Source organism: Heptranchias perlo, chromosome 4, assembly GCF_035084215.1.
Source record: "Heptranchias perlo isolate sHepPer1 chromosome 4, sHepPer1.hap1, whole genome shotgun sequence".
Taxonomy (NCBI): domain Eukaryota; kingdom Metazoa; phylum Chordata; class Chondrichthyes; order Hexanchiformes; family Hexanchidae; genus Heptranchias; species Heptranchias perlo.
Genome location: NC_090328.1, coordinates 16,336,115 through 16,348,412, shown reverse-complemented (window position 1 = coordinate 16,348,412; position 12,298 = coordinate 16,336,115). Strand labels below are relative to the sequence as shown.

At 42.0% G+C, this 12,298-nt stretch overlaps 1 protein-coding gene across 2 annotated transcripts in view; it reads left to right on the top strand.

Moving 5' to 3' along the window:
* Positions 1–12,298, top strand: part of asb5b (ankyrin repeat and SOCS box containing 5b) — a 57,736-nt gene that overhangs the window by 30,090 nt on the left and 15,348 nt on the right. For both annotated transcript variants that reach the window (XM_067982518.1, XM_067982519.1), the window contains exons 2-4: positions 7,848–7,927; positions 10,570–10,677; positions 11,626–11,776. In XM_067982518.1, the coding sequence (XP_067838619.1) occupies positions 7,848–7,927; positions 10,570–10,677; positions 11,626–11,776 (339 nt within the window). The remainder of the gene's footprint in view (positions 1–7,847; positions 7,928–10,569; positions 10,678–11,625; positions 11,777–12,298) is intronic.

The following is a 12,298-nucleotide window of genomic DNA, read 5'->3' as shown; positions in this document are numbered from 1 at the left end:
CCACTGAGCCAAATTTGGATCAAACTTGCCACTCTCCCTTGGATCCTATGGGCTTGTACTTTTTAGACCAGTCTGCCATGTGGGATCTTGTCAAAAGCCTTGCTAAAATCCATGTAGACTACATCAAATGCACTACCTTCATTGACCCTCCTTGTTACCTCCTCAAAAAATTCAACCAAGTTAGTCAGACACGACCTCCCCTTAACAAATCTATGCTGACTGTCCTTGATTACACTGTGCCTTTCTAAGTGACAGTTTATCCTGTCCCTCAGAATCGATTCCAATAATTTGCCCACCACGGAGGTTAGACTGACTGGCCTGTAATTACTCGGTCTATCCCTCGCTCCCTTTTTAAAAATGGTACAACGTTAGCAGTCCTCCAATCCTCCGGCACCACGCCTGCATCCAGTGAGAATTGGAAAATGATGGTCAGAGCCTCCGCTATTTCCTCCCTTGCTTCTCTAAACAGCCTGGGATACATTTCATCCGGCCCTGGTGATTTAGCTACTTTCAAAAATGTTAATCTCCTTAATACGTCCTCTCTCACTAAGCTTATCCCATCCAATATTTGACACTCCTCCTCAACTATAATCTCTGCATCGTCCCCCTTTTTTGTGAAGACAGATGCAAAGTTTTCAATGACAACCATACCAACATCTTCTGCCTCCACACGTAGGTTACCTTTTTGGTCTCTAATAGGCCCTACTCTTTCCTTAGTTATCCTTTTCCTCTTAATATATTTATAAAACATCTTTGGGTTTTCCTTGATTTTACTTGCCAATATTTTTTCATGTCCTCTCTTTGCTTTCCAAATTTCCTTTTTAGTTTCACCCCTGCACTTTCTATACTCCTCTAGGCTTTCTGTAACATTGAGCTCGCAGTACCTGACTTAAGCTTTCCTTTTCTGCCTTATCTTTCCCTGTATGCTACTTGACATCCAGGGGGCTCTAGATTTGGCAGCCCCACCCTTTTTCTTTGTGGGAACATATTTACTCTGAACCCCTTGAATCTTCTTGAATGCCTCCCACTGCTCTGACAGTGATTTACCTTCAAGTAGCTGTTTCCAGTCCACTTTTGCCAAATCACTTCTTAGCTTAGTAAAATTGGCCTTTCCCCAATTGTGAACTTCAACTCCTGTTCTATCTTTGTCCTTTTCCATAACTATGCTGAAACTAACTGAATTATAACTACCACCAAAATGCTCTGCCACTGATACTCCTTCCATCTGCTCAGCCTCATTTCCTGAAACTAAATCCAGAACTGCCCCCTCTCTTGTTGGGCTTGCTACGTACTGGCTAAAAAAGTTCTCCTGAATGCAATTTAAGAATTTTGCGCCCTCTATACCCTTCACACTGTTTGTGTCCCAGTCAATATTAGGGTAGTTGAAATCCTCTATTATTACTGCCCTACTGTTTTTGCACTTCTCAGAAATTTGCCTACATATTTGTTATTCTATCTCCCTCTGACTGTTTGGGAGTCTGTAGTACACTCCCGGTTTCTAAGTCTCTAGTTTTGGACTTAAGCACGTCACTCTCAAACTCAATGTGATATTCTAGCATATTATGATCACTCTTCCCATGAGGATCCTTTACTGTGAGATTACTAATTAACCCTGTCTCATTACACAATACAAGATCTAAAATAGCCTGTTCCCTGGTTTGTTCCATGATGTATTGCTCTAGGAAACCATCTCGAATGCATTCCATGAACTCATTCTCCAAACTACCTTTGCCAATTTAAATTGCCCAGTTTATATTAAGATTAAAGTCCCCCATGATTACTGTATTACCTTTGTTACAAGCTCTTATTATTTCATGATTAATACTCTGTCCAACGGTATAGCTACTATTAGGGGGCCTATAAACTACTCCCGCAAGTGTTTTCTGCCCCTTGTTATTTCTTATTTCCACCCATACTGATTCTACTTCCTGATCTTCCGAGCCAAGATCCTTTCTCACCATTTCCCTTATGTCATCCTTTATTATTAGGGCTACACTCCCTCCTTTTCCATTCTCCCTGTCCTTTCTAAACGTCATGTACCCTGGAATATTAAGTTCCCAATTTTGGTCACTTTGCAACCATGTCTCTGTAATGGCTTTTAGATCAAACCCATTTATCTCTATTTGTGCAACTAATTCATCTGTCTTGTTATGATTGCTCCATGCATTCAGATAAAGAGCCTTTAATTTTGACTTTTTACCATTTTTTCCTGCTTTGACCTTACTTGCTGATGCTTTATTATTGGTAAACTCTCTGTCCCTTCCTGCCACACTCTGCTTCTCTTTACCCAAATCATTACACTCCTCTGTTGCCTTGACTTTTCTCATTAGATTTCTAAATTTCCCTCACCTGACCCCTTCCCCCCCCCCCCCTTTCTGGTTTAAAGCCCCATCTTCAGCCCTAGTTATTCAATTCGCCAGGACGCTGGTCCTAGCCCAGTTTAAGTGGAGCCCATCCTGGAACAGTTCCCTCTTTCCCCAGTACAGGTGCCAGTGCCCCATGAATCGAAACCCCTGTCTTCCACACCGCTCTTTGAGCCATGCATATAACTCTCTGATCTGTTTGTCCCTATGTCAATTTGCACGTGGCTCAGGAAGTAATCCAGAGATTATTACCTTTGAGGTTCTGCTTATTAATTTAGACCCTAGCTCCTCAAACTGTCTCAGCAGAATGCCGTTCTTAGTTCTACCAATGTCGTTGGTTCCTATGTGGACCACGACAACTGGATCCTCCCCCTCATGCTCCAAGTTCTTTTCCAGCCATGAGGAGATGCCCTTAACCCTGGCACTGGGCAGGCAACACAGCCTTTGGGACTCTTGGTCGTGGCTGCAGAGAACAGTGTCTATCCCCCTGACTATACTAGCCCCTATCACATTCCTTTTTACTCCCCCCACTTGAATGGCCTCCTGTACCACTGTGCTGTGGTCAGTTTGCCCATCTTCCCTGCATTCTTTGCTCTCAACCATACAGGTAGCAAGTATCTCGTACCTGTTAGACAAGGTCAAGGACTGAGGCTCCTCCATCACTAGATCCTAGGTCCCCATACCTACCTGACTTGCAGTCACACCCTTCTGTCCCTGACCACTGAACGAATCTAAGCTACTACCTAATCTAAGGGCGACTGCCTCCTGGATCAAAGTGTCCAGATAACTCTCTCCCTCCCGGGTGCATCGCAATGTCTGCAGCTCGGACTCCAGCTCAACGACTCTGAGCCGAAGTTCCTAGAGCTGCAGACACTTACTGCAGATGTGGTTGCTGGGGATCTCGTTGCTCTCGACAAACTCCCACATGCTGCAGTTACAACGCACCACCTGCCCTGCTTGTCGAACCAGAATTTATTTATTTACTTTATTAGAGTTTTTAATCTCTCGCTATTCTTAGTTTTATTAACAAATTAATTTATCTAGTTTAAGTTATTCATTTAAGCTCTTAGTTAAACCCCTGCCCTAACAGAGAGAGAAAAAAAGTAATATTCACCAATACTCACCAACCAATCTGCAGTCCTGTGGCATCACTCTTTCAATTTCTGCCTGTGGTGAGTTGACTCCAATTGAGTAAACCTTCTGCTGCAGTTTTATTGCCTCCCGCTCTCGTTCCGCTCTCGCTCTACTCTCGGGCCTTCTGCCGCCGCCATTTTATTGCCTCCCACTCTCGCTCTACTCTCGGGCCTTCTGCCGCTGCCATTTTATTGCCTCCCACTCTCGCTCTACTCTCGGGCCTTCTGCCGCTGCCATTTTATTGCCTCCCACTCTCGCTCTACTCTCGGGCCTTCTGCCGCTGCCATTTTATTGCCTCCCACTCTCGCTCTACTCTCAGGCCTTCTGCCAGCCAGTCACCTACCTGCCATGCTGTGACGTCACTCCTTGATTTTTTTTTCGATCCCACCGAATTTATCCTGAAGATTCACCGCCTCCGCTGCTCCAAGTGATTTTAGGCCTTCGACCCCCGACTTGCCTCTGCCACTCCGGTCCCCGCTCCCGCCTCCGCTGCTCTCAGAGCTCGTCCTCTATCTTCACTGTCCTTCCCCCTCTACACCTATTTCCCCCCCTCACCAAATTCTCAAGTTCCCACTCTGTCCGCAATCCACTCCGTTCACTCTGTGCTTTAGCAGCTACCTTCTACTTTATACACCTTTTGAGAACAGTAGTTACAACTGCTCAATCAGCTTCCAGTTCCCAGTAATTACCCTCTTTTCAGACAATCACTTACAGCTGATTAACTGTTAATGGCCACTGACTTGCACTTTCTGTTAACTGCTACCTAACTTGCAGTTTCTATTAAAGTTTTAAAGTTCTATGTTAAATTTTAAACTAAATTTTAATTTCAGTTCACCCACTACTTTAACATAGTCCCCCTCTCACCAAATTCTCTACTTCCAACTCTGTTCACAATCCATTCCGTTCGCCCTGTGCTTTTATCTCAGTGGTATTTGCGCCCAGCAGTACAGCAAAAAAAAATTCTGTGCCAATGTTTCAAATTTGCTCCCCCTTTCAAGAAATGATTTTAGGAGGCCAATGTTGTAGTTTGGGGAATAGATGCATTAGCCAAGGTTGGGGTGGATGCTTTAAGCGTCCAGCCATCGGTTTTCCTCGTATTGGAAACATGAAAGGCAGCAAAAACACAACTGAAAGAAGCTGGTGTCACTTCTTTGTCCAAATCTCATTGCAGCAATAATTGGATTTCTCTCTCCCTCAAGATATAAATACAGACTCAACGGGGTAGATCTTGACTTTGTGCGATAGTGTAAAATGGATGATAGCGAAGTCAATGAAAATAAAAATTGGGAGAGATGTAAAACGGGCTGCCGATTCGCTATCACCCATTTCACACTATCGCTCAAGCCAGAATCTACCCCAAGTGCTTTTATTAGCAAAAATAACGACTACAGTAGAACAGAGAATTTATCTACGGGGCCCACTCAGGGTCCATGGGCCTGAGCCACAAAATGACCATTAATGTGACAAATGCCAATAATTAGACATACACTTTGTTACAAATGAAATATGTTGAAGATACCACTACAATTCCCAACAGCAAAAAAAAAATACTTACTTGAACCATAGAAGTATGGTCCAGGTTGGACACAGCCCATGGGGTTAGGGGTCGCTCTGGCTGCCTGCCTCTCTTCTGCGGTCTTGTCTGTGCCCGGGTGGCCCTGGCGGAGGAGCACGCGGTGTCTGCTGGTACACTTGAGGCCTTCCGCGGCCAGTGGGCACCGCAGGGACTGGAGTGCATAGTCAACACTGCAAATAATATTCTTATTTAATTTGATAAGTTTCCTTTCTTTTTTTTGTATGATTTGCGTTTCATTAGTTATGCCTCTCTAAAAGGGGGGCAACTCTGTTAGATTTTTTTGTTTGTTGACACTGGGGCAACCCAGTGTCTCCTTATTGTTTAATTAAAAAAGAGTAGAAGTAATGCTAATGGTGGGGGAGTGACATAATCATCTCCGTTTGGCCGTATACAGAACAAGGAAGACCAGGACCCTCAAATCTAGATAGTAGATTGTTTAATGATATTTTTAAAGCATGTAGTCTGTATCTACAAAATTGTGATAAAACACCAAATTATGGCCCCAAAGTTACAGTGTGGCAGGAATTCCCAAACCTTAACATATTCCTCTGTGAATAATCTCATAGATGAATCAACTAGAGATGGATCATGCTATGGTGTGGAATGCAGCTGGGGTTGTCTTGGATATTGATTCAGGTTTGTTTTGTGTCTACAGTTGTTATGTTTCCTGGTTCATCATAAAAATATACCACAGAAAAAGAGTGCAATATAAATATGTCGGGTGAAGGATGTGGAGGGGGCAGTCAGATACCAATTTTGTGATCTAGTTTTGTTGGTCATACCCCTACCTCCTGTCCCTTAAAAAATAATTCTTGAATTGAGATCGCTTGGCATTGCCGCATCCCGAATTTACAGTGAGCAGGTGGTGAATTGACTTAGAACTAATACCAGACAGATGCTTATGGTTAAATCAGTTTTGGATTAGCTGAATTACCTTCCAACCTAGTCCATTTTTTTTTGCGTATAATTGAACAGAGCTGCTTCTGTTAAAAACTGCAAATCTCTGAGGCTCTGCCAATGGCTCAGTGGATGAACTTACTGCATGTGTAATACTTTGATCCCCTGCTCCGTATTCAATTAGTTCATCTCAGATGGACAGTGGGTGAATTGCAGTTAACTTCAGTGTCCCTGAGCTGGAGGAGTGGAAAATTCAGCCAGGGTTCCTGTGTCTTTTTGTTATCCAGTAATTCCTGCTGGAACAGTGAGCATGTCTAGACGCTGATTAAGAGAGGATTGGGCTCAGCTGCGACGGTCAAATTGCCTATTAGTTATCACTGACTAGGCTCATACATGAAGAATGGCTACTCACATAATTGTAAACAATTTTACAACACCAAGTTATAGTCCAGCAATTTTAAATTTTATTTAAAATAAAATTGCTGGACTATAACTTGGTGTTGTAAAATTGTTTACAATTGTCAACCCCAGTCCATCACCGGCATCTCCACATCATACTCACATAAAGTATCAGAGAGGTGCCAGTACATGCGGAACAACACCCAAAAGGGAGAAAATTGGTGGGGGGGGGGAGGGGAAGCAATAGATGATCTTTTTAATGGTGAAGCACAGAAATTGCTGTGTTGTATCAACTTCTATTTTGAAAACATCCAACCATTAGCAAAGATATAAGGGATAATCCATGATCTTGCACTCCCAGCAGGGAGCAGTACTCCGAGGGAGCACAGGTTGGAGAATCAGGGTTATAATATCGTAGCCCTATTGCACTTCCTGTGAGCACATCTCCCAACTGGAAGTGTGGGATTGCCTATAGTTTTCAAATCTTTTTTACAGTTTTGTTGACGTATGAGTGCCTTAATTTATTATTGTTAAGAAAATCATTGTTAGAACAGAATTTTCTGTACCTCATGAAGCACATCTTTTAAAAGACATATGATTCTACTTTCCCCTAAGATAGCAACAACTTTCTCTTAGTTACACAGAAAAAAACCCCAAATATATTCACTTAAATGGCCTTCAGGGTAATTGTATGTATAGTGGTACATACAATGGAATGGTCTATTAGCTGATGAATGTAATAACAGCATTGATACTGAGTTAAATTGTTTTCTGTCTACTTGTTTTGATTTAAATCATCTGTTAAATAAAATTATTTATGTTGACATGGATGCAGTCACTGCGCTGTGGGAAATATTAATATCAGTGATAAACATCCAAATAAGGACGAGGAAACATTTTTTTACGCAGAGAGTTGTTATGATCTGGAATGCACTGTCTGAAAAGGAGATTCAATAATAACTTTCAAAAGGGAATTGGATAAATACTTGAAGCTGAAAAATGTACAGGGCTATGGGGAAAGAGCAGGGGAATGGGACTAATTGGATAGTTCTTTCAAAGAGCCAGCACAGGCACAATGGGCCGAATATCTCATACTGTGCTGTAACATACTGTGATACCATGAAATTTGGCAGAAATAATGAATAATTTCAAAAAACTTACAATAAAAAGTATCTTTTGTTTATTACATTGATATGACCAATGAATGTGATCTTGTTTAGTGTACCGTAACAAACTATTGCAGCAAAAATAGAAGATGGAGGTTGTCACAAAGTGTTTACTTGTTTAGTTCACTCACTCAACTATCTTGAAGTGCAATGAATGTTTCCAGAATTAATTTTTTTCAATCCACCCAAACCTCTAAATGGATGCGATGGTGTTACCCTACAGTACAAATGACATGTAATAGAAACTCTGTTCACCAGAACCTTTTACCCACTCTGACTATTTTATTTATAGTTTTATTTTCTTTTTGAAAGGTTCTTGGGCTGACCGTTCACCTCTACATGAGGCAGCCAGTCAGGGACGCCTTCTATCCCTCAAAACCTTGCTTGCACAGGTAAGTGATTGTACAGTTTGTTGATTAATGCATCTTATTCCGTGAGCCTTTGACCATCAGACTTTTGCACTTGTTATAGGACTGAGCATTGTCCCTACTTACAAAGAATTACAAAGAATGTACATCACAGAAACAGGCCATTCAGCCCAAAAGGTCCAACCCTATCAACAACCCTATCAACCCTTCATCCAACCCTATCAACATATCCTTCTATTCCTTTCTCCCTCATGTGTTTATTTAGCTTTCCCTTAAATGCATCTACAGTAATCGCCTCGACTATTCCTTGTGGTAGTGAGTTCCACATTCTTACCACTCTCTGGGTGAAGAAGTTTCTTCTGAATTCCCTATTGGGAATTGTGTATATGATGGAAATTTAAGCTGTTATTTGGGGTTTAAAATGAAGGCCCTCATCTTATACATTGGTAGAAAGCATAAGAACTTACGAACATAAGAAATAGGAGCAGGAGTAGGCCATGCGGCCCCTCAAGCCTGCTCCCTTATTCAATAAGATCCTGGCTGATTTTCTACCACAACTCCACTTTCCCGCCCTATCCTCATATCACTTGATTCAGCAAGCAATTAGGAAGGCAAATGGTATGTTAGTGTTCAAATATCCCTCGATCTCAGGCTTGAATATACTCAATGACTCAGCATCCACAGCCCTCTGGGGTAGAGAATTCCAAAGATTCATAACCATCAGAGTGAAGAAATGTTTCCACATCTTGGTCCCAAATGGTTGACCCCTTATCTTGAGACAATGACCCTTAATTCTAGACTCTCCAGCCAGGGGAAACAGCCCCTCACCATCAACCCTGTCAAGCCCTCTAATAATTTTATAGGATCAACTCTTATTCTTCTAAACCCCAGAGAATATAAGCCCATCCTACTCAATCCCTCCTCATAGGACAACTCTCCCATCCCGGGAATCAATCCAGTAAACCTTCGTTGCACCACCACACCCCCACCCCAAGGCAAGTAAATCCTTCTTAGGTAAGGAGACAGTGCTCCAGGTGTGGTCTCACCAGAGCCCTATATAATTGCAGCAAGATCTCCTTACTCTTATACTCCCACCCCCTTGCCATAAAAGCTAACATACCATTTGCCTTCCTAATTGCTTGCTGTACCTGCATATTAACTTTCTGTGATTCGTGTACAAGGACATCCAAATCCCTCTGACTACCAAAACTTCTTAGTCACTCACCTTTTAAAAAATATTCTGCTTTTCTATTCTTCCTAACAAAGTGAATAACCTCACATTTCCCCACACTATACTTCATCTGCCACCTTGTCGCCCACTCACTTAACCTGTCTATGTCCCTTTGCAGCCTCTTTATGTCCTCCTCACAGCTTACTTTCCCACCCAGCTTTGTAAAGTCAGCAAACTTGGATACATTACACTCAGTCCCTTCATCCAGTCATTGATATATATTGTAAACAGCTGAGGCCCAAGCACCGATCCTTGTGACACCCCACTAGTTACAGCCTGGCGACCTGAAAATGACCCGTTTATTCCCACTTTCTGTTTTCTGCCGTTAACCAATCCTCAATTCACGCTAATATATTACCCCCAAAGCCATGAGCCCTAATCTTGTGTAACAACCTCTTTTTAAGGATTTTGTAGAAAGCACTGTCCTACCAGACTTTTTTTCTCCTTTTCCATATCAGCTGTGGCTCAGTTGGTAGCACTCTTGCCTCTGAGTCATAAAGGTTGTGGGTTCATAATCCCACTCTAGAGATGTGAGCACATAATCTAGATTGACACTCCACTATAGTACTGAGGGAGTGCTGCACTGTCAGAGGTGTCGGCTTTTGGATGAGATACTAGACCGAGGTGCCTTCTCAGGTGGACATGGTACTATTGTGAATAAGAGCAGAGGAGTTCTCCCTGGTGTCCTGGCCAGTATTTATCCCTCACCCACCATCACTATAACAGATTATCAGATCATTATCTTATTACTGTTTGTGGGGCCTTGCTGTGTGGAAATTGGCTGCTGTGTTTCCCACATTACAACAATGACTACACTTCAAAAGTACTTAATTGGCTGTAAAATGCTTTGAGACGTCCTGCGGTCGTGAAGGGCACTATATAAATGCAAATCTTTCTTTCTTTCTTTCTTTCATATATGCTTACTTTAAAATGAAAGGAAATATGTAAGAAGGAAGATTATCTTCTTATCACGATATCTATCAACTGTACTTGCTGTGCATCAACTGGGACAGCTCCTGTTCATTGCACTTTTGTTGTAGATTGACTACTGTACTTGCCGATTGTATTTTGATGCTATACCCGGGGATGTATTTGGATAGAGCATGCTGTTTAAGAAAGTTTTGGAATCTCAACAGAAGATCTGTTTGAATCCCAGTCTTAACTCACTTTTTTTTAACCATGCTGCATTTAAAGGTGTGTTTGTTCTTCTCAACTGAGACATCTGTTCTCAACTAAGAACAGTGGAAACATCATTCGGAAAGAGAGCTCTGCCTACATGGATGCTAATCAGCTAATTTGGGGGTGGGGGAGATGAACAGTAAAAAAACTATTTAAAATTAAAGTAGTGAAAAAAAGGTTACTTTTTTTGTGATACAGCTGCAGATTTTTCTTAGCTTCTTAATTGCACCATTGCAACTTTCGTTGTGTATTCCAGGGTCACAGTGCGAACACACTGACGATAGATCATGTTTCTCCACTCCATGATGCCTGTCTGGGGAACCATGTAGCATGTGCCAAAGCCCTAATAGAAGCAGGTGCCAATGTAAGTAACTTTACGTGATGGACATGAATCGTATTATTATCACCAGAATCGCTCCCCCAAAAGGCTGTTGTTGCTGGGACAATTGGAGCTTTCAAGACTGAGATTGATAGATTTTTGTTAGGTAAGGATATCAAGGGATATGGAGCAAAGGCAGAAAAATGGAGATAAGGTGCAGATCAGCCATGATCTAATTGAATGGAGGAGCAGGCCTGAGGGGCTGAGTGGCCTACTCCTGTTCCTAATGTTCCAGTGTTCCACACCATCGTAATTATGCTTCATTATTGTGCCACTTGGCTGTGATTGCTGCTCCATTTGGATGCAGATAATCAGAATTAAGAAGGCAGAAATTTAAATTGTAGATAAATAGTCACATGGGATACTACCTGTCAAAAATAGCATCATTTCTCAATTTTTCCTTTAATGGTGCAGTTTTTGAGCTGGCTCTCCAGCCAGCATATTGCATTTATTTCAGTTCTACCGTCTGCCCTCTCAGGTAGATGTAAAAGATCCTTTGGCGCTATTCGAAGAAGAGCAGGAGAGTTCTCCCCGATGTCCTGGCCAATATTTATCCCTCAACCAACATCTAAAACAGATTATGTGGTCATTTATCTCATTACTGTTTGTGGGACCCTTGCTGTGCACAAATTGGCCGCCATGTTTCCTACAATACAATGGTGATTGCCATAATTCATTGGCTGTAAAGCATTTGGGATGTCCTGAACCCATGAAAGGCACTATATAAACACAAGTCTTTCTTTCTTGTTTATAAGTGGGGTCAATCTGCTTTGGGAAGCAATTTGAGTCATATACTTAAGCATTTTAAGCATTTCTTAAGCATCACAGGCCAGTCAATCGGAACTTATATTTTATTCAAATCAATGTATTCATGCAGAATATCTCTCCAATATAATGCATAACTAATATTTTTCCTACTCTATTTGTTTTTAGGTCAATGCCACTACTATTGATGGAGTGACTCCACTATTCAGTGCATGTTCCAGTGGCAGTGCAAGTTGTGCAGAGCTCGTATTGCAGAATGGTGCCAAACTACAAGGACAGGACTGTTGGGCTTCAGCCATTCACGAAGCATCAAGCAAAGGTCAGTCATCGATTCGCACAAACATTCTTTCTTTTCTCATTTGTTCACATTTCAATTAACTTCCTTCATGTTCGAACATTTTATAAGCACACAGATTTCTAAGCACACATATAGAGATGTAACATTATATAATGCATGCCAATGATAAGCAGAAAGACAAAAGCCTTTCAATCACAACGCACAAAGGCAGCCATGAATAGATACAATAAGCACAGGTAGAGGTTTGCCATTATAGAAGTTGGTAACATAAGGTGCTTTGAGGTGCACGGTTGAGAAACATAGAAATAGGAACAGGAGTAGGCCATACAGCCACTTGAGCCTGTTCCGCCATTCAATTAGATCATGGCTGATTTGTACCTCAGCTCCATTCACCCAACTTTGTTCCATATCCCTTGATACCTTCACCTAACAAGAATAGCACATGGGGCTTTTTCCGGAACTTCCTGCAGAAGCACCTCCAAAGCAGTATCGTTCTATGCAGCAATTTGAACTTAGTGATGTCCCAGCCATTTCTCCCCAGGG